This window comes from Trachemys scripta, chromosome 1, assembly GCF_013100865.1.
Source record: "Trachemys scripta elegans isolate TJP31775 chromosome 1, CAS_Tse_1.0, whole genome shotgun sequence".
In the NCBI taxonomy this organism is placed as follows: Eukaryota; Metazoa; Chordata; order Testudines; family Emydidae; genus Trachemys; species Trachemys scripta.
This window is the reverse complement of record NC_048298.1, coordinates 105,731,813-105,755,231: the sequence shown is the minus strand read 5'-3', so window position 1 is coordinate 105,755,231 and position 23,419 is coordinate 105,731,813. Positions and strand designations below refer to the sequence as shown.

The following is a 23,419-nucleotide window of genomic DNA, read 5'->3' as shown; positions in this document are numbered from 1 at the left end:
ACTGAGAACTAGCAAGTGAAACCTGACTGTACTAAAGCCTGTGAGAGCAGGAACTCAAATTAGAGCTACTGGTTCGTCACATGGTAGCAGATCCTCATTCAGAATCGGACCAATAGACATCACAACACGAGTTTTATCAATTATATGGTTTTTAACAGTTTTATTGGAAAAGCATATTTTGCTTAAAATAATGCAACCTGAGTTTTTTAAAATTAAAAACTATAAATTTGTGGTGTTTGCCTTTCTCCATAATCAGAGCATCACTGATTTACTGTAACAAGCTAATAGCTTTATTTATGAAAGATAATGGTGGCAAAGCACTAGCTTGCACCACCTTCAAAGCAGTCTCAGCCCCTGCCAGCCCAAGGTTCCTCAAAAATGTCACTGCACCCTTCACTAAGCAGGGTAACAATAGTATTATGCTTACAGACTGTCAGATGAAACACTCAAATGGAAATTGATGTTTATAATAATAGCGTGCAGATAAAAATGTTCGTTCATTCCTCAAAGAGGAAAAACAAGAGCCATCACATGTATAAAATGTATTCTATTTTAAATGTTTAGTTGATGTGAAAAGTTACTAAGCTGCTCTACTATTCATGATTGTAACTGTAATCCTAATAATAGAAGGATGGTGGACAGGGATAGAAAGTGTTAGGCTTCCACAAAAAGCCATAACTCAGAGTTTCTAGCTTCTAACTATGGCAAACTACAGCCCGCAGGCCAAATACGGCCCGCGGGATCCTCCTGCCCAGCCCCTCAGCTCCTGGCCCAGAGGCTAGCCCCCGGCCCCTCCCCTGCTGTTCCCCCTCCCCCGCAGCCTCAGTGCGCTGTGCCGCCGGTGCAATGCTCTGGGCGGCCAGGCAGCACAGCTGCAAAGCCCAGCTTGACCTGGTCCTCTGTGCTGAGCTGTGGCGTGGCTGGCTCCAGCCGGGCAGCGCAGCTGTAGCGCCGCCAGCCACCAGTGCTCCAGGCAGCGCGGTAAGGCGGCAGGGAGCAGGGGGGTTGGATAGAGGGCAGAGGAGTTCGGGGTGTGGATAGGGGTCGGGGCAGTCAGAGGGCAGGGAACGGGGGGGTTGAATGGGGGAAGGGGTCCCGGGGGGCAGTCAGGAAAGAGGGGGGATTGGATGGGGCAGCGGGGGGCAGTCAGGGGCAGGGGTTCTGGGGGCGGTCAGGGGACGAGGGGGTTGGATAGAGGGCAGGGGAGTTCTGGGTGGTGGTCAGGGGGTGGGGGTGTGGATAGGGGTCGGGGCGGTCAGAGGGCGGGGAACAGGGGGGTTGACTGGGTGCACGGGTCCAGGGGGGGCAGTCAGGAAGGAGGGGGGGTTGGATGGGGCAGCGGGGGGCAGTCAGGGGTGGGAGTTTCAGGGGCGGACAGAGGACAGGCAGGGAATTGATGGGGCAGGAGTCCCGGGCGGGGGGGGGGGGGATCAGGGGACAGTGGGGGTTGGATGGGGCAGGAGTCCCGGGGGGGGGGCCCGTCAGGAGGTGAGAAGCGGGGGAGGGGGGGGGGTTGGATGGGGGCAGGGGCTGGGCCATGCCTGGCTGTTTGGGGAGGCACAGCCTCCCCTAACCAGCCCTCCATACAATTTCCGAAACCCAATGCAGCCCTCAGGCCAAAAAGTTTGCCCGCCCCGTTCTAAATATTTGGTTTTTAATTTAAGATACATACATATAGATTTCCAACCTTAACGCAATCTGCATTTTGTTTGTTTGGAGATATCTTTCAGGATTGAACAGTATTAATCTTAATTTTGGTAAACATTAGTCACCGTGTTACCCAGAGTGGATGGTTCAACCGTTAAAGAACCAGTTTGGAACATCCTAACTCCCTGGAACTAAAGGTTCAAATCCCAGCAGGGTCAGCTTAGCCCTTCATCTTTCCAAATCAAAATTGAGGGGCAGGTAAATTATTGTCACTCAGTCTTTTGGATGAAACCTTAAATTAGAGGTAATGTCTGATCTACTAGACAAAGATGCCATGGCATCTTTTGGAAATGTATTTCCCCTGGAGTCCTTCGCCAGAGATTTTCCTTTCTTCCCCGCTGTTCCATGAAAAGTTATAGGCAATAGACTGTAAAGAGTTTGAGAATCTTCAGGATTAAAGACACTAATATCCACATAATTATATATCTAGGAATCCCTTTTTTCAAGTCTAAATCAGCCTAAAAATGTCTCAAACTAGTAAAAAAATCTGCAAGTTATATGCTAAATATGAAGAAAAACTTCTGAAATAAAACCTTGGTCATCATTCCACCAGGCAAAGGACAAGACAAAAAATTATTCTAAAAAGTTCCCAGGAAGAGCAGACAAGAAATAGAAATAAATCATTTGTGCTTCTAGAGTGTTTTTCATCCAAGCATTTCACAAACAATTAAGCTTGCAATGCCCCGGTGAGGTAGTTAAGCATTAGCTCAGTTTCACAGACGGGCATACTGAGACACAGAAATTCCATTATTTGTCCTAGGTAGTCACATATAATGTGAGTGTCAGAGTTAAGATCAGAATCCAGAAATCTGGATTCCCAGTCCCCAGCTTTCACCACTAGGATATTATCTCTCAGAATACCTGCACATACATACATCATAAACATATAGTGCCGGTGCAGTATCAATATAAAGATATATATTCTGCATAACAATATCCGCAAAAGATAGCTAAGTAAAAATTAACATTTTTATGCCACATTAGTTTTTAATCACTATATTACCGTTCAAAAAGACGAGCTACGATATGCAATGCCCACTTCTTACATTTCCACCACACCAGCTCTGGCCTATCATCTTCATCAATCTGTAATGTCTCCTACAAATAAATAAATCAATAAATCAGCCAAAGTATACAAACATTAAATTTAAAAAACACTCATACTGAGTGGATTAATACAAATTCAGATACAAACATTAATGTTTTGATTTTATTAATAGTGATAATATTAGCTACCAGAATAAAACATGATAGGATTTTTTTTTTTATGGGATCCTTCAAATGTACTATTATGTTGAAAATGACCCATCTAAAAAAGCTGTATATACTGTATTTATGTTTGCACTCTTATATTAGATATAATATAAAATAATCACGTGTATATGCATATACCATACATTCATACAAAAGATGTTAAGAGAATAAGATTGCGAAGTGAAGCACTCAGAAATTAGGAAATGCCAAAGTTAAGGTTGCACAAGCACCCCTAACTGTGCATCCCTTTGCGTATGCATTGAAATACAATCTAATTACAGAACTCCGTATCACTGCTGGGCTCAGGTTACTCAGTTACGTATATATGTATACTGACTACATGGCCACACTCTAAATACTCCTGGGGGAATTCTAGGCCACTGTGCAATGCAGAATTTTGCAGAAATTAACGTTGTACACGCAGAATTTCCTTTCCCCAACAGAAACGGGCTTCAGTGCTGCTAGCTGCCACTGGATCCAGCAGAGCCCAGCTCGCACACAGAAGACACTTCTGGGGTGAGGGAGAAGGAGCTAGAGCAGTGGTTCTCAAACTTTTTTTTTTCCATGGACCACTTGAAAATTTCTGAGGGTCTCGGCAGATCACTTAGTGATCTTTCCAAATGTTGTTTGTACCATTAGCTAACTATTGTAAAACGCTTTGGATAAAAGCGCTATATATATATATTAAAAAAACCCCAATAATAAATGTTTTTTGTTCTACAAATAAAAGCACATAACTCATATTTTAATATCAATAGTCTTACCTTTCTAATATGATGGATGTGCCCTCCATCCCACACCGCAGCAGCCCCCAAGCTAGGGCTGGGAAGGAGGGGGGGTCTCTCTCTCTCTCCTCCACTGCAGTAGTTCCCGAGCAGGGGCTGGGAAGGAGGGGGGTCGCTCCCCCGCCACAGCAGTCACAGAGCTGAGGCTGGGGAGGAAGGCCATCTCTCCCTGGCAACCACAGACCTGGAGCTGGGAAAAGTCGCCTCTTTCTCTGGCCACCGCAGCCCTGCACATCCTAATTTCCCCCCACCCCCTCTTCTCACCCTACTGCCCCCTCCCGCCTACCCCCTACTCCCCTCCCAAGGCCACCATTTCACCTTACATGTGCGTCTTCTCCAGGTTCCAGGCACCTAATTAGTGGAGCCAGGCCTGAGCTAGAGGGTTCCTGGCAGCTGCAGTTCCCAGCATGCTCTGAGTGGTATGCCCTGAGGCCCAGAGGGAGGGGGTTCGGGTGTATTGGGGGGGAGGAAGGGAACAGAGAAACAGGAACTGGGTTGTCATAGGGTTTCTTTAACTTTCTACTCCTGGGGAAAATTTTGTGTGCATCTGTATTGTATTGCTGACAGGTATTTTGGAATAAATTACCAAAATAATTTAAACTGGCATGATTATGTAGTGTTATTTTGACAAATAAAATTTTCAGAATTTTAATTTTTTGGCGCAGAATGCCCCCAGAAGTAGACAGTAAACTATTGCTTCTATTCAGTCTCTTGGCAGGTTTCCAGCCTCAATCTTACAGATCTATGATTCTGCTTCCAGGACATGAGAATCCAAACCCTCTGTGGGAATTTGTTTCCTCCCTAATGTGTGTGTGTCAAATTTAGTAATCCTTCCTAATTCCTTGCTCATATTTGCCTGAAACAGACATGAGATAAAGTGTTTATTGGTGCTATTTTCCCCAAGGCTACTTAATTTCTATGAATGAGAATTGTGTACAAAAGGTATCTTTTCAGAAGGGAGTATTACCATACCTAGTAATTCTGCTTCTCTGAACATATCTTGGAAAACTGACTCTTACCCATCCATCTTCTTTCAGAGTTTGAGGGTTTAAATTATATGGATTCATCCTGTTGATGCTGTTCTTAAACCCATTCCTTTGGAATTATTTATGTCTTTTATGAGGAAAAAGGATGGAGAGCAGGAACAGATACAGATTGTGTGTTTACACTATATGTTCATGGAGTAGACACTGCATATCTATATGTTCGTGTTGAGCTTTTCCTTCCTGTTTCTGAAACAAACTGGCTAAAACGTTTTGGAATCTCTGAAGTACCCAAAGTTGGAGTATATACTGTACAACTACCTCGAACAGTCAAAAATCTTAAGAGCTACTTGAGTTGCCTGCATGACTTGTATCAGAGACACCTGCCTGGATGGTATCTTTAGAGATTAGTTCAATAATCTCTCCACCTGGACCATCCCCATTTTCCCACCCTAAAGAAATCAATGTGAGTCTCTCTCCAGTGAAGTAAACCTTACAGCAGGCACATTCCTATCGATGATAGTACGGAAAATCTCCATCCACTGAGTCATGGTCTGGTTATTCACCAACTGGAGCGGCAATGCATACTGAAACAGGGGAAGAAGAAAACATAAGGATAAATGAAGTTAATTTTCTTCAAAGAAACAGAAGGCATTTCTGCATTATTTACACTTCTCTAGGAAACTGTAGCTTCTCTTTAAACAAGTTTTATTTATTATAGTGCTAAATTGCACTATACTACCTCTATGGCTTAGTGAGAAAAAATTTAAGGGAAAACATATCAAGCCAACAAAACAGAGTAATTGAAAGATAAGTGGTCAATCAAGCTGAAATACTGTTGATTCTAGAGAAGCAGTGAACAGAGTGAGAAATGTAAGATAAGCTGCCTAGCAATTAACATGCAGTATGTTCAATACATGGAAGATACCCTTCTTTCTCTCTCTGTTCTGTGTGAGCCAGAAGACGTAGTCAAGTACTTCAAACAATATCTGAGACTGGCACATAAATGAGAGCAACTTGCAAGTTTCTTATGGGTCCATCCAGACAAAACTGGTGATGGGAAGCTGGAAAAAGAAGCTGGAGAAAATGGCAGGGATCACAGTGGCTCTTTTAAATGACATTTGCGAGATAAGTGTGTTGTTATGTGAGGCACTCAAGCTAGATCCTCCTTAGTAGATAAGCAAGGGGTGGAGGACAAGACATTCTCTGTGAGAGCCCCTTGTCTAGATGAACTGTTAGTGCATGGCAATCAGGGGTGTAATTTACCTCTTGCTAGCCTGCCGTACAATAACTGGCCACACGGAGTCTGCTGCCATGCAATAAATTCTCTAGTGCACTTTGAACATTATCCTTTTTGAGCCAAGTAGCTAGCCAAAAATTTGGGATCTATCAGGGTGTTTCAGTTAGCAGGAGAGAATTTGGTGATAGTCAGGTATTTCTTCTTTGATGCAGTTTTATTTATAAAGAATATACAAAGTCCTGTGTTTCTGAACACAAAAGAAATCAAACAGCAAGAAACAGCTTCTTTTGCTCACATCACCAACAGCACTCTTTTTAGCTACACCCTGGACCCAAAAACCTCTTCCCAAGTTTCTTCTATGGTCAGCCACCAGGCTTTCAGCTGCTTCTTCAAGTCTTTTCCCGTTTTTTGTCTGTTCTGCCTTCTCGCATGCACACATACCCCTACCCAAAACAATACTCAGCAAAAGTCCTTCCACCCACACAATCCAAAAATGTTGGGAAGGGTCTATTAGGCCTTGTTTTCAATATGGCCCCTTAACTGTCTCACAACTATCTTAAGTGAAGAGTGCACTCACACATCAATTTCAATGAGGTTTTAACTCACCCCATAGCCAGGTTTCACCCAGCTTATAACATACCCCATGTCAGCATCACCCATCGTCCTGATGAGGCCTAAAATGGTGACACCCAATAATCCATCCCAAACAGAAAAGCACATTAGGAAAAATAATGGTTACTAACCTGTTCCGTAACTTTAGTTCTTCAAAACGAATTGCACGTGTCCATTCCACTTTTCCTGTCTGTGCACCCAGTAGTTTTTCCCTCAGTGGAGCCCATCTGGGTGGCTCGAGCACCCTCTGCTGTGAACGTCACTGTATGCAGGTATAAAAGGGCAGAGCCGCTCCCTTCCCCCCTCTGTTCCTTCTTGATAGAACTCTGATTCCAAGGGGTAGGAAGGCGGGTCATGGAATAGATATGTGCAACACATCGCAAAGAACAGCAGTTATGAAACAGATTAGTAACCATTTTTTCTTCGCTGAGGGATTGCACACATGCATTCCACTTTTGGTGACTCACAAGCTGTGAAAGAAGAGGTGGAATCATAGTTTATCTTAATAAATACTGGAGGAGAGCCCATCCAACTCTAGCATCACCTCTTAAGTCCTGCTTGATGGCATAATGGGAAGCGAACATGTGAAATGAGTACAGTTGGTTGCTGCTCTACCAATGTCCAAAATGAAAACATTTGCCAGAAAAGCTGCCAAGGCCACTTGCCATCTTGTCAAATGAGCTGTGATCCTATTTGGCGGGGTGATATTAGCCAGATCTTAGCACATGTTGTTACATAAGGCTATCCAAGAAGAAATTCTTTGAGTAGAGATTGGTTGACCTTTCATTTTGTTCATTATTGCCATGAACAGTTGAGAAGATAGATCTATCCAGGTAGAACGCCAGCACTCTTCTTATGTCTAGAGTGTGAAAACGTCCCTCTTCCAGTGTGGTTTTGGGAAGAAAACTAGGCAAATAGGCTGCTTGACATGGAACATGGACACCACCTTTGGGACAAATCTCTGATGAGGGTGAAGGTAAACCCTGTCCTTAAAGGAGATTGTATAGGGAGGCCCAAACATTAGCATACACAGCTCTCCTACCCTTCTTGCAGAGGTGATGGCTACCAAAAATGCCACCTTCATTGATAGATGTAGTAGACAGCAAGTAGCCAATGGCTCAAACAGAGGACCCATAAACCTTAACAACATTAAGTTCAGGTCCCACGGGGGAAAACAGGATTGTGCACCTAAGGTACAACTTGTCCAGGCCTTTCAGAAACCTCACTGACGTCAGAAAAAACAACAACCCAGATCATTATCCATCTTAGGGTGGAACACAGAAATAGCCGCTAGGTGTGCCTTGATCAAACTAACAGCCAACCATTGGTATTTCAGATGCAATAGGTATTCTAGAACATGCTGGATCGAGGAACAGGAAGGCGACATCCTATAATGGAAAAACATCTCCACTTAGAAAGTTAAGTAACCCTAGTAGATAGCTTTCAACTGTTTAGCTGGGCATCCTGCACCTTTTCCGAACAAGACTCTTCTCTATCATCTAACCATGGAGCATCCATGGGGTTAAATGAAGAACTTGTAGGTTCAGGTGGAGCAGTCAACATGGTCTTGGGAAATTAGTTCCAAGTCCAAGGGAAATCAGAGCTTCACTGACAGATCCAGGGGAGCAGAGAACCAGTGTTGGCAGGCCTATGCTGGGGCTATGAGTATGACTCTGGCCTGGTCCTGTCTTATCTTCAGCAATACTGTGTGAATAACCGGTATGGGCAGGAAAGCATAGAGTAGCCTACTTGACCAAGGAAGCAAGAACATGTCTGTCAGGAAACCCTGGATGTGACTTTGCAGGGAACAGAATTGCTGACATTTTCTCTTAACTTTCGTGTCAAACTGGTCCACTTGGGGAGATTCCCACCACTTGAAGATATGTCTGGGCAAATCCAGGTGAAGATCCACTCATGGTGACTAGTAAATGATATTCTGAGGTGCTCTGCAAGATCATTCTGCACCCCAGAAGGTAAGATGCTTTGAGATCTACCAAGTTGGCAATGCAGAACTCCCAAAGTCAAGCTGCCTCTTGACACAGCAGGAAAGAACAGGATTCTCCCTGCCTACTGAGGTAAAACATTGATGCTGTGTTGTCTGTGAGAACTAATAGGCCCTTCCCCTTGACCTGCGGAACTAAAACTTAACATGCTAGCCTGATAGCTTTCAGTTCCCTGACACTTATATGTAAATACAGGTCTCCTGAATACCATAGTCCCGGAGTCTGAAGAGCACCAAGATGTGTCCCCCAGCCGAGTGCAGATGCATCTGTCACTGACATGAGGGTCAGATGAGGGTGGGCAAAGAGGACAACCCAGCATATATTGTCCAGTCTCGTCCACCAATCTAGGGAGGCAAGAACTTGAGAGGGCACCCTCGCTACTGAATTTAAAGGAAAATAGTTCAGTGAGTAAACTGACGCCAGCCAACACCAAAGAATTCTTAGGCCCAGTCTGCCATATTGGACCACATATGTGCACAAGGCCATATGCCACAGGAGCCTCAAAAAGTTTTGTACTGTTATGACTGGGTGAGCCTTGAGATCCAAAACAAAGGCCCACGTTGTCTGAAACATACAGTTTGGAAGGAAAGCTCTGGCTTAAGACGAGTCTAGCACTGTCCTTTATCAACTATATCCTCTGGACTGGGAAGAAGAGAGATTTCTCTGCGTTGACTAACAGACCCACTGCACCGAAAGTTGACTGGATTAGAGATACACTGAACAACATCTGAATCCTCGATCAGCCTCTCGACAGCCAATCATTCAGACAGGAATAATCTTACATTCCTGATCTTCTGAGGAATGCAGCCACACCTGCCAACACCTCTGTAAAAAGGAGCTGCTAAGCTGGGTGAGGCAATATCTTTTATTGGATCATATTCTGTTGGTGAGAGAGAGAAAAACTTTTTGAGAGTTTACACAGAGTTCTTCAGGTCAGGGAGCTGCTGATAGACCAAACAATTGTACAGTGAACTGGCAATGATTCTTATTTACCAGAAATCTGAGATATTTCCTGTAACCTTGATTGATCACCATATGGAAGTAGGCATCTTTCAAGTTGAGGGCAGTATCCAGGGAGGGGATAACTGAAGCTAGGGTGACCATGCAAGACTATTCTTTTTAAAAACTTGTTAAGAAGACACAAGTCCAAGATTGGTCTGAGACAAACACACACACCCTTTGCTTTTGGGATTAGGAAATAGCGGAATAAACACCATCCCTCTGAAACTTTATGGCACCCATCCGAAGAAGAGCTTGAACTTCCTGCAGGATGAGATCTTTGTGAGAGAGGTCCCTGAAAAGGGAGGGAGGGGTAGAAACAAATTGGAAGGTATATCCCACTTCCACAGTGCTCAAGACCAATTGGTCTGAAGTAATTCAGGACCAAGCACTGAGGAAGTAGGAAAAAATTTGCAAAACAGGATCTGGAATTGTGGTGACTGGCATGACGTTCTCGACTGAGCCACCAAAAGGTCTACTTAGAACTCCCTGGGTGACTAGAAGGGACAGGGGCTGATGCAGAAGCTGAAGGAGGGGCAGGACTAAGCCTAAAATCCCTGCTCTTCCTCATCGACAGGTCCCTACGAGGAACCAGAGCCGTACACCAGCACAACTGTTGAGGCTGATAGAGCTTTCTTGCTGGGGCAGGTATATACAAAACCAAAGATTTCAAAGTTGCCCTTGAGTCCATGGAACTTGCTATCTGTTTGCTCCAAGAACAACAGTGGACCTTTGAAGGGAAAATCCAGGATAGTTTGCTGGACTTCATGGGGTAAACCGGAAAATCATAGCCAAGAGCACCTTCTCATAGACTGCAGATGCCATGGACCTAGCAGCCAAGTCTTCAGAACCTAACCTGGGTCTGAAGCAAAGTCCTCGCCAGTGACCTGCCCTCAGACATGATGAGGAGAACTCCTGCCTAGCATTCTCAGGCAGCAGGTCCTTAAATTTAGCCACAGAACCACACAAGCTATGATTAAAACATCCCACCAGAGCCTGTTGGTTGGCAATTCTAAGCTGCAACTCCTCTCCCCCGACCCCCTGCCAAATATCATTTTCTACCACATAAATCCAGTTTCTTTACATCTTTGAATTCAGGGGTGGCAGCTTGAGGATCCTGGCATTTCCTCTCATTAGTGGCTGCAACTACTAGCAACCCTAGAGGAGGATGGGAGTACAGGCAGTTAAACCCCTGGGAGGACACACAATATTTGCGCCCCGCATGCTTTCATGTGGGAGGCAACAATGATGAGGGTCTGCTGCAGGGACTTTTTAGGCTCCAAAATAACCTCATTGATTGGCAAAACCACTTGAGATGAACTTATCATAGACAAAATGAGGCAATGAGGGACTCCCTGAAATCCTTGACCTGAATGTCCAGGTCCGAAGCCACCATGTATAGTAACTCCTGATACATCTTATAGTCCTCAGGAGGGGATGATGTTGTCCCAGAGGAAGCTATCTCATTTGGAGAGGATGAGGATGAAGTCAACTCGGGATTCAGTTGAACCTCTTCTGCCAGCTGCTCAGTATCAGGCCCAGTACTGGACACAGGAGCAGGTTCAACTCAGTGCAATGATTCGCCTGGATCAAGATACTGAGTAGGAAGGGTGTGGGGATGAGCTGAAGGCTGGAGGAGACCCCCAAGGGTTCCAAAAAGGTAGCTGATAAGGAACTGGGCCCCAAGGGCCTCCTGGACACATTACCGGAGCAAGCCCTGAGGCAGGATCCCAAAGGTATCCTGGGTGGTGGTAGGGTTAAGAGTGGAATGGCAAGTCTTGCCCCAAGGCTGAGAGACATATAATTCTGCTTCAGAGTCTGAAGAAGAGGACTCTCTTTCCACCAACCATGGAAGGGCGGCCTGTTGGTACAGGAGAATGGTGCAGAGATCCCGAATGCTGAAGAAAAGCCATTATTGTTAGCTTCCCCGTCGACAGTACCGACAGGTAGGCTGATTTGTAAACTGAAGAGTGGTGTGGTACCGAATGCTGCACCATAAGAGTCAGTTCTGGGCGATCTTATGGCACTGAGAGAACTATTTCCTGTATCACTGGAGACACCAGTACCGATCGACTTAGGTGTTTTGCTGCAGCAAACCCCTATGGCATGGTCAGCACCAAGATCATCTCCGACCGATGCAATGCCACTGAAGTCAACAGTACCATTTGTGGTTCTGGACTCGGAGCCTGTACTGGCACTGGAGTCAACAGTGCCATTATTGCCACATACTTGGAGGAGGAGGAGTACTTTGAACTTGAATGCACTCTACTCAACTTCTTTCCTTCCTCCTTAGCTGGCTTGGAGGGTGGAGATCTTCCTCGATTTGATTCCCCTTTGGAAGGTTTATATCTCTTCCAGAGTACCAGAGAAGGAGACCAGTGCCAGGATTTGGATAGTCTTGAAGGCACACTTCTGACTGAAACTGCAGCACTCAATATCAACTCAGACTGGGATAGCTCCAAGGGTGATCTCAGTGCCTCTTCCACTAGCAGGAACTTCAGCCTAGCTTCCCTGTCCTTCTTTGTCCTAGGCTTAAAGTCCCAAAAAAATTGGCACTGGTCTTTTTAAGTCTTGCCCAGGAACTTCAGACATGAGTCGTGCGGATCACTCCTGGGCAAGGATTTTGTGCAGGAAGCACAAGCCTTGAAGCCTGATGACAGGGGCATACCCCAGCACCGGCCACAGCACTCTCAACAGGAAACAGCAACAGAATTTTTTTTTAAAACTATTAAAAATTCCAAAATTATTTACAACTAAACATAAAACTATCTACACAAAGGCTGACAAGTGTTGCCAAAGCAACAGAAAGCAGGTCCAATGACTGTCATGGGCAGTGAGAAGAACTGAGGGGGAAGAGGGTGGCTCTGCCCTTTATAACTGCATGATGTCATCCAACAGCAGAGGGCACTCAAGCTGCCCAGACAGGTACTGCTGAGGGAAAAGTTTCCGATGGCCATATTCTGGGAACCACAGCCACCAACAGTGGAATGGACATGTGCAACACATCTCGAAGAAGAACTTAGAACATGGCAGCAGGGTCCACATAGCCAGTGAGCATGTGGCAGGCTAGTGTAGGGTAGATTTACACCCGTTTGCTGTGCACTAACTGTTTGTCTAGACCAGCCCTGTGACTTGCTCCTTCTTCTTACTCCACAGTGGCTTGAATCTATTAACTTTTAGGGCACACTGCAAAGATTGTATGTGCTAAGGCTCGTGGAACCCTCTGAGCATGGTGGAATAGCATTCTTAGGTAAATGCAACATATTTTGTTGTTCTGAATTGCTAGCTGGTTATACATGTACAGAATCAGTAGTATCTTATCAAACTGGCTTTGTGTGTGCAAGTGAGCTGCTGTTCCCAGCAATCTACAATTTCACATCGCTCTCGGTGCACAGAAGCCTACCTGCACAAGTGCATAGAAGATTTTTAAGATCTGTTTCTGAAGCAGTACAGAGTAATGGGAGTTATCAGGAAGAAGCTGGATCATCTGCTGCTGAATCCGAGGCAAGAATATTTGCATTGCTGCTATGAGAGGATCTCGCTCCTCTGCTTTCTTGTATCTACAAAAGAGGACAAACATAGATGTCAAGGGTCTGAGTGTTCCCAGTTCTAATGCCTACTTCTTCCCCACAATCCAATTATTTTACCTTTAAAAAACACAAACAACAACCCTGACATTCATGAGAGCAGTGTTTATACATTTCTCCCCTCCTCCAGCCTCCATCTGACAGCCCACACAATGCATGCTACCTAACCCTTCTACCAGCAGATGGAAAAATGTCAAAACAAAGGTTAAGTAAACATTAATGCCACTATGGGCAGGACTAATCTTACTTAGACTGTAAGCTCCTTGGGGCAGGGACCCCCTTTGTGTTCTGTGTTTGTACAGCAACTAGCACAACGGAGTTCTGGGTTATGACGAGGGCTCCTAGGTGCTACAGTAATACAAATAATAAATAATATTTTCCTTGCGACTAGACTGTAAGCTTCTTGGACCAGGGACTATGATTTTTTATATGTTCTTGTAGTACCAAGCTCACTGCTGGTGCTCAGTAAATAAGTGAATAGCCTTCAACAGGTAGTGAAAGCTCTTTCGATTGGCTAGGCTTTTGGGTTCTTCTTAACATTTACATGTTTGTGTTTTTATAAATATAAATAACTGGTCAACATTTTTTATAACGAATAGGACTAATTTTCAGTGATGCCACATGCTTGTGGCTCCAGCTGATGTTAGAGGAAGTAGAGAGTGTTTGGCACCTCTGAAAATCGGGCGCAGGGTATATATAGTATTGAACAACAATACAACAAAGCAGATTCCATATTCACAATCCAGCATTTTCTTTGGAAGCACAGCTAGAAAATAAGTTCTATCCTGTTATCCAGTAAATTATAGCTGTTTCTCCAAATGTGTACAAAGACATTACAATAACTAAGGGCCATCAGATGGCTCTACTCCTTCACAAAGGAAAAAGTACTTTAGCCTTCAATGTGGACTTCCACGTTTTGGAAGTGGCCAAGAATTAATCATTCTCTCAGTTCTTGGCAGTGCCAGAAAGCACTGTAAAGAGGCAGCAACTCTTGAGAAATTCTAAGTGTCATGGTGCATCTGTGCAAACTGCTATCTGTGTGGTTTACACATTCAGGGCCCTGAATACAATTACAAAAGTTGGATGTCAAGGAAAACAGAGTGTAGCTTCAGTTTTAGACTAACTTTACATTTCAATATTTTCTAAGTCCACATGGATTCCATACTGGGCAAGGGTATTACTGCTTATTAAGCCTTGTGGCTGACAGATTAGTTGAGCAACCTTACAATCCAAAGCTACCTTGCCCCTTTCCCCCCTCTCCCAGCTCCCCAAATTCTCCCATTTTACACAATTCAGCTCTTTTAGAAACAAGAAAGGACAGGCCAGCTTGGACAAAGGTGATGACTTCACTGCAAGAGGCTCCTCTACATGAAAGAGCATGGGTTGACCACAGACATCCCTACATAAGAAGCGGGGATAAAATATTTCAAGACTTTATCTTGGCATAACCCACACACTGATGGATTGTTAGGCACTAAATATTGCGTGTATCAATATCACTCCCATATTCTCTTTTCATACTTCCTCTTCCTCTCCCCACTCCACACTTCCATAAGCTCAGTCAAAAGGAAGGCAAGTCCTACAAATCAATGAGTTATCCAATTTTTTTTTTTTTTTTAAAGGGGGGTGTTTCAGGTCCTGCCTCATGAAACAGGTTCAAAAATGTATTTATTGTACTTTGCAATCCAGCGTGTCAGGTAAGTTCTGGCTGACCCCAAAGATCCCATAGCATTTCATGTTAGTATACAGATTGTGGTAGTGACTCAAAGTTTCCTTCTCCCCACCACCTCGCTATTGTGTGTGGATTAGCTATCTGGCTATAATTTCTGACCCAAGTAGGCTGCACTTTCAGTGACACAACAATAAAGAGAGCTGATATTTAGTTACGTTGTAAAATGTATGTATTTGAGAGAATCCTTCTCCCCTACTCTTCCTATGGTGCTTATCTGATTAGACCGGACACACTTTGGGGTAGAGACTATGTTTTCTTGTGTGTGGACAGTGCATAGCACATTTTGGGCACTACCAGAACATAAAGATCATGATTCTTGTGTGTGGTACATAAAACATTTTGGGAGCCTTAGAACAAAGTTGTTACATACATTTAGGTTTTTCACAAATACATTTATTTATTCACAAATAGTTCTACTCAAGTAAAATACCCAAGGAAGAAACTCAAGAAAAAAAAAAAAAGTTAGATTGGAAAAAGAAAAATCAGCAAGGGTATGTCTACACTGCAAAGAAAAATCCACAGTGCCAAGTCTCAGAGCCTGGGACAACTGACTCAAGCTCAGAGGGCTAAAAATAACAGTGTAGACACTTTCGGTCAGGCTTGAGCCTGGGCTCTGAGATCCCCTCGCTTTCCCACTGGGTTTCAGAGCCTGGTCTCCAGCCCGAGCAGGAACATCTACACTGCTATTTTTAGCCCTGCAATCTGAGCCAACAGACCCAGGCTCTGAGACTCTGCACCATGGGTTTTTCTCTGCAGCACAGACATACCCTAAAACTCTGACTGCTGCTGTATTTTCTGCTCTCAAATTGCTGTCAATATAGATATGATGAAAAGTTCTCATTTACATACAAGAAAGAAAGCATATGGGCATCAGAAATTCCCATCCTTCATCTGAATTCCCTACAGAATTGTCAATACTCTTTCGGCTCTTTCTTTCCAAGTAAAGAAATCAGCTGAGATAACATTGATTTCTATTCCACTGATGGAAATCCACTTACTCATACGTTTTCACCAGCTGATACAAACACAGCAGGCTGCCAAGCCAGCTCCCACTGTTCTGAGACTGCAAGTAGTAGCCTATCTTGTCTACAACTGCTGTCCAATGGCCAGGAAAGTCATGCTTAATGATAGCACGGAGGCACATTGTCAACTGGGCCCTAAAAAAGGAAGAAAAAGCAATATGTTATAAGAAGATAAATATGTTAACAGCGAACAGTTTATATTAAAGACCTGATCCTGAACTCTCATTATTTAATGGATACAATGTACTGGATTATACATACTTTGAGAACACTAGAAGAGTTTGAGGGGAGAGGGTCAGGAGATGAGAAAGGAAGAACAAAAAAGACTTGAAGTTAATGTTAAGGGAACCCGCTCTTCCTCCAACTTCAGGCTTTTTAGCTGCTTTTTCTCCCGTCCTTTTCACTCTCCACACCTACCAAGTGTTACATACAGTTTCTTTATGAAAGCTACTAGCACTACCCCTTGAAAATTAATCGGTAGGAGTTTTTTTAAGTGCCGATGAAATTAAAAGGAGCAACAAAAAAATGTAAGCTTGCAAATTTTTATAACATGAAACTGTCGTGTGTGATCCAGCCTGAAGTTTCCTCACCAAAATGTGATTTTCCTTGGATCATCTAGAAATCAATGTTCTTGACTCTGCCAAGGGAGGAAAAAAGTCTGCAAAAATATTTTCTCTTTACCTAATTTTCTATTGTAGAAAATCCTCTTTGCAATTCTCCATACAGGCACTCAGTGGAGGGATGTCATTATTCAGCAAGGGGCTCTCAAGCTTTTAATCATTTTAGCTTTGCCTCAATTTCCCCCTCCCTCTCATCCCTTTGCAGTTTGTGCTTCACCCTGCCATCTTTCTGTATCTGCACCCTCCTACTATTGCTCTGGCAAGCAAAAGGTGATACCCTCCACAGCATTGCTCTACTTATAATAAAGTTTGTTTGACCTTGCTTCTTTTTACCCTTCTAGCAAATCACCACATTCCTACTTGGCACTGACAGAACACCTCTACTTTATGCAAGTTAAAAGCATTACCCCCAGTGATTGCTTCCTATAGACTTTTAAACAACTGGTTTTCAGACGCGATTGTTTTGGTCAACATCAAAATATTTTGGACATTTCACCAATTAAAATGATATGGCAAAAGCCTGTCAAACTTCTTTTTTGTGCTTTTCAGATTAAGGCTTTGTCTATACTGGCAAGTGAACGACAAAAGTTTTGTCGTTCAGAGGCATTAGCCGCCCCTCGCCCCCCGAAAGACAAAAGTTTTGTCGAGGAAAAGCACTGGTGTGAACAGCACTTTGTCAGCAGGAGTGCTCTCCTGCCAACAAAGCTACCGCCGCTCGTTGGGGATGGAAGTTTTTTGTCGTCGGGAGAGCTCATGCACCGATCTCCTCTGAATTAGCAAAATAAACAGAAAGTGACTAGACCAAGTTTCAGGAGTTGCTTTAAACTTTCTACGCTTTGTGGTAAATCTCTTATTGTGAGCAGAAGACACTCGCAAGTTAAAAACAGTCCAGCGATAATTCGATCCCCGAGAGATCGATTTCTACCCACCGATTCAGGCGGGTAGTGTAGACCTCGCCTGAAATCTAATGAGACAAATAAAAGGAGTTGCGGAAGCTGAGCACCTCTGAAAGTCAGGCCCTTCGTCAACATATGCACAGTATAATGTACCTCACTAAGTCAGGAGACCGAATAATTCCTTCCACAATGTTATCACGAATTTGCTGGCGATCATTTTCATGAATGTTGAATGGAAATACAGCTTCTCCTGGTGGTGGTTCCCGATCTGGCCAGTACTGCGTCACCATGTTCTTCAGGTAAATGGCAGCTAAGTTACAGAAAAAATCCTAACATAGCAGCATGGAAAGGATTACTTAAATTCAGTTCTGTAGCAAAGTCTCTACCATTCAATGTGGATTACAACTGAAGGTGGCACAAAGTGATGCTGAACAACAAAACAGCGCAGAAGGCTAAGAACTACTGAATATCTGTCCTTTAGCAAATATTAGAGAGATAAGATGGGTGAAACAATAACTTTTATTGGACCAATATTCACTGGTGACAGAGAGAAGCTTTCAAGCAACACAGAGCTCTTCGTACCTTTCCCAGATCTGAAGAAGAGTGTCACAACTAAATACAAGATCAAATAGATAATTTAGCATAAGTTGTCGTGGGAGATCTTAGTCAACGAACCCAAGCTTTTCATCACTAGAAACATCAGGGTCAAATGTGTGGTCCTAAACAGAATATGGGATTATTTCAGCCAGCCTTTACTGGACAGTATTCTTTATTACAACCAGATTTGCAAAACTGTCACAACAATTTACCAGCCTAGGCACAAAAGCTACTCATCTGTCATTTGTGATAGTTATAATGAATGGAAATTACAATATTTCACTCAACTTCAAAATAACCTACTCACCCACAGTAAGTAGAGTTTTGCAGGGCTGACTTAAAACAAAGCATAACTGTATGCATGGCCAGTACGTTCTACTTTGGGGAACTGCCTGGTATCGAACTAGCATGGAGCATACCTTTTATTCCAGCAAAAAGGTCCACTGTAACATCCCCAAGTCTTATCTCATCATTAAAATTTCTCTGTAATTCCACAGAGATGTTCCCTATCGCCTTTAATGAAAGGTCATTAAAAAGTGGTATCTGGTAATCCTTAGCTGAAAATATCACTTACTCCTAAAGAATGCCTGTAACTATTCTTTCAGACATAACATTAGCAGAAAGTTCTTAATAAACCTTTAGAATACTAATCCTTTCACTATTTTCTTTTTAGTTAATTCCCGATTGGGATTTTAAAGCATATTAAAGCATGAATCAGGCACATTTAAGTAGAATATTTTTCTCAATTTTGACAGATTGAAGAGTATTAACCAAATTCTGTAGTTTGTGTGCAAAGCATGTTAAAAAGGGTCAAGTGGATGTCAGAAATTAAAAAACTTGTTTTTCAGATGGACCAGAGTATTCAGACAAAAACCGGACCAGAACAACCAATACAATAGCTTAACACACTGATGTCACACCAGGACATGTTCTTTCTACATGGATTGTGATTTTGAATAAATTCTTGCTCTCACAGCAACTGTAGCATTCTATTGATTTAGCAATTTGGTATAAATTTACTGTCTTTCCATTCCCCACCTCCTTCCCTCCAAAAAAATACTGAAATATGTTCCACACCTACATTTGTTTTGTTCTGACAAATTAAAATAAGAGTCTACTTTATTAAAATGACCATATGAATGAAGTAACACCTGAATGAAGTGCCTCCCTTTATGCCAACATGGTCCTAACAATGCCATTCACAGTTGGATTATCTACAATAATATACAGGCCAAATAAAATGAACAGCACACATCAGCATGCCCCAATGCATTCAGGGGATTAACTGGTCTTTTTAACTCCCCCACTCCCCCTCAAGAATTCAACCACCCCCCACCTCCTATGGAAAATTCTATTTCATATGCTAGAAAGAGAACTGTGAGTGAAAAACCCCTATCAAACTCTTCTTGGAAAAGTGGAATACTCGCTGTTCTAATTAAAGGTTCACATTTAGCCACCTATTGTACAGGATTAATCAACATGTTTTATAAACAAACAATTTAGGTCCTGATCCTGCAAAGAGTTACACACATGCTTAATATTAACTATACCACACGCATATGAGGATTCTCTTCAAGATGCATTTAGCTAGCTATATACCCATAACTTATCTAAGGGATCTTTCTTGAGATCTGTTTTTGGGGGAAGGGCCTGTAAGTATCTAGCATTGACTCTGGCCATGTTAATAAGGACTTCTATTTCTCTATGTTAAGGATTCAAAACAGTGACAGACCCATTCAGATAAAATCCCCGATCTCCACATACCCTCTTCATGTGGGCTCCACCTCTCCTCATATGAAAATATCTGAGCTCCTCATGCCCTCATGTATATCCAAATTTTGCCCAGAAAGGCAGGGCAATCGAACTAATCTAAGAGCGCTCACTACAAACACAAGAAAGTAAGGGAGAAGGTTTAGTGTGCCATAACCAGATTTCACCCCCACACCGGAAAGTGAATCACCAAGTCATTATGACTCCTTCACTGACCTATATTAATTCAAAGGCCAAAATAGAGTCAATTTTAATGACATGACAATAGTTCACCACTTTGTTTTAATATCTTATTGACTTTTTACAATAGGAAGAAAATGAAACAAGAAGTTAGCTCACCTGCTTGACGAACTGGAAATTCAACTTGATCCGAAACTATGATTTGTAGTAGACTGGGAGCAAAATTTATGATCTTGTACGACTGAAATTTATACAAAACAACCCAAAGTTAAATTCGTGTTTTTTTTTTAAATTTAAAATATTGCATTGCCAAATGAATAAGAAAATTAGGATGACCATTTTTGAGAGAGTTACTACAGTGTTCTGAGACTTTCCATGGGAAGTTGAATGGAAGTTCACTTCTGTCGAATTCACCCCCTCCGGCATCATAAATAATTAATTTATGAAACTAAGCACATATAGGCAAGGAAGTGGCATTAGTGATGTGACAAAGGCACCTTCTTGGAGATTCTGAGATATTACATACTTAGACAAAACTGACTACAAATAATAAATTCTGCAGAAGTGCCTGAATTATTTAAAAAAAAAAATACTGACCCTAAAAGAGTCAAATGCATATTGATTTGCTTCACAGATACATAGCACTTCTGTGAGAAATACTTCAGAGTTTAATGGAAATGCTACCACACTCCCTTTTAAATCAGTAAATCATTTAAATTACATTAAAGTATATTTGGCAAATGCTTATGTTATATGCAATATAACTGTTGGATTAAATTTATAGTAACATAAGAGAAAAATTAAAAATCTGGAAAACCTACTGGACTAGCCATACATAATTAAAATCAAGTGCAGACAGATTAGATTTCAAAGCCACAAGTTTTTGTGTATTTTCTGGGAACTTTTCAGACACTCCATTTTCAGAACATCTGAAGAACTTCTAAAGTGAAAACACTGCTTAGTGAACTTCTGAGCAAAGCATGCCAGATTAAAAGGTGAAAATATGATAGCAGTATACTGCCACAATTCAGTGGGCGTCCTCCTGCATGAGGAATAGGGAACTCTGCATGGTTCAGTGACTTTTCAGCCTCAGCAACATCTGTAGTTATTAGTCAGTTATGATCTCTTTTCTCTCAGCTCCAGACAATTGATGTTTCAAAGAGCTTTTTCCCAGTGTCTGCATGACCGCAGCTTTCTTTATTTAATCTCCTGTAGACGAGCTTAACCAATACTCTTCAGATAACTTACATTTGGCAGCTCTAGTGGTTTTAATGGTTTTCCTAGCTGAAAGGGAAGAACTTTAACTAAAAATTGAACACAACTACACTACATCATTTCTTGGACTGCATCTCATTCAACTGCTCAGAAATACATGATTAGGTCTCTTTCTCATGGCCCGGATGCCTTGATCTAGAATTTCCATAATGAGATGATGATAATTTCCATAATGAAATGTGTCCACACTGGCGCTTATGTTGGTGTAACTTATGTTGTCGTTCAGGGGGGTGATTTATTCACCCCCCCTGAGCAACATAAGTTACGCTGATATAAGCTGTAGTGTCAACATAGCCTGACATGATGCCACAGCAGTAACAGCTAGCAACACAACAAATATGCAAGGGCTTCTGGAGACGGATACAGGCTCAAGGAATCTAGATCATTGGTCTTGGATACACGCCATCATGCACAAACTGGCAGGTCACTTTTGCCAACCCTGAACAGAAAGATCAGAGTCTATTTGTTTCCCACCAGGTTTTTCAGCAAACCAGGTAAGGATTTCCATCTTGACACTATACCCTGGGAGGGCTGGTTATACGAAGGCTCAGAAAAGCCCTCAAACAGACAAAATTGCAGAGAAGGAAGAAGTTACTCGCCTTGTGCAATAACTATGGTTCTTTGAGTACTTTCCCTATGGGTGCTCCATTGTAGATGTATCTCCGTCCCTGTGCTGCTGACTGGAGAATGTTACTAGCAGCGTCCACTCAGTCCACGCATGCGTTGCCTCCCCCGCCCCCCATCATCTGCTATGAGGCTAACCAACGGTGTGCAGGTAAACCCTCCTCAGTTTCTTCTCTGCCACAGAGTTTATGATGAGAACTCCGAAGAAGAGGGTACGTCATGGATCATCCATAGGGATACACATCGTTACTGCACAAGGTGAGTAACTTCTTCTTCTTTGAGTAGTGTCCCTATGTGTGCTCCACTGTATGTGACTCCCGAGAAGTATCCCCCCACTGGAGGTTGGGGCTTCTGAGTCGAGTCTGTTATGGATGAGTGTACCGTGGCGCCGAACCTGGTGTCTGCAGCAGAGTCCCCCAGGATGGCATAGTGTTCTGCAAAGATATTGTGACAAAGTTCCTCCTCTATCTTGGTGGGTCCTGCGCTTATTGGCGGATTTTCTTGCCTCAGAGATTCACCATGTGGGTTGGGGAACAGCCCAGAGACCTTCCCCTCTGGAAGAACCCACAGTCCAGGTCAATCGGGAGGTTTGGGGGGAACCTGGGCCCGCCCTCTACTCCGGGTTCCAGCCCAGGGCCCTGTGGACTGCAGCTGTCTATAGTGCCTCCTGTAACAGCTGCATGACAGCTACAACTCCCTGGGCTACTTCCCCATGGCCTCCTCCAAACACCTTCCTTATTCTCACCACAGGGCCTTCCTCCTGGTGTCTGATAACGCTTGTGCTCCTCAGTCCTCCAGCAGCACACCCTCTCACAAGTCTCAGCTCCTTGCGCCTCTTGCTCCCAGCGCCTCACATTCCCACCACAAATTGAAGTGAGCTCCTTTTAAAACCCAGGTGCCCTGATTAGCCTGCCTTAATTGATTCTAGCAGTTTCTTCTTAATTGGCTCCAGGTGTTCTAATTAGCCTGCCTGCCTTAACTGGTTCTAGCAGGTTCCCCTGATTACTCTAGTGCAGCCCCTGCTCTGGTCACTCAGGGAACAGAAAACTACTCATCCAGTGACCAGTATATTTGTCCTCTACCAGACTCCTGTACCCCACTGGTCTGGATCTGTCACAGTATGTGCAGATGCCCAGGTAGCTGCTCTGCAGATTTCTGATACAGGGATACCCTTGGAGACTGCAATGGCTGAGGAAACCGATCTCATAGAATGTGTGCAGATTGTAGATAGGGGTGCTAAGTTGCAAATCTGATAAGAGTTTGATACAGTTCGAGACCCATTCAGAGTGTCTTTGAGCTGAAATCGCTGTACCTCTAAACCTGTCCGCAACAGTGAGGAAGAGTCTGAGATTTTCTAAAAATTCTTGTCCTGTCCAAATAAAAGGCCATGGCTCTCCTTATGTCGAGCATATGGAGGATGGCTTCCCTATTATCCTGATAAAGCTTGGGATAAAACATTGGAAAGAGAATGAGTTGATTCATGTGAAATGCAGAAATCAATTTGGGGTGAACTTTGGATGTGGTCTAAGTGGA

General features: G+C 43.2%; 1 protein-coding gene across 3 annotated transcripts in view; it reads right to left on the bottom strand.

Moving 5' to 3' along the window:
* The window catches only part of IPO8 (importin 8), an 84,640-nt gene that overhangs the window by 46,093 nt on the left and 15,128 nt on the right, over positions 1–23,419 (bottom strand). The window contains exons 2-7 of one of the 3 annotated variants that reach the window (XM_034780392.1): positions 20,147–20,228; positions 17,594–17,750; positions 15,901–16,059; positions 12,987–13,143; positions 5,227–5,316; positions 2,711–2,805 (exon numbers count right to left, since the gene is read on the bottom strand). In XM_034780392.1, the coding sequence (XP_034636283.1) occupies positions 2,711–2,805; positions 5,227–5,316; positions 12,987–13,143; positions 15,901–16,059; positions 17,594–17,750; positions 20,147–20,228 (740 nt within the window). Of the gene's footprint in view, positions 1–2,710; positions 2,806–5,226; positions 5,317–12,986; positions 13,144–15,900; positions 16,060–17,593; positions 17,770–20,146; positions 20,229–23,419 lie in introns of those variants that run through there. The other 2 variants (XM_034780402.1, XM_034780409.1) reach the window with 2 other exon arrangements.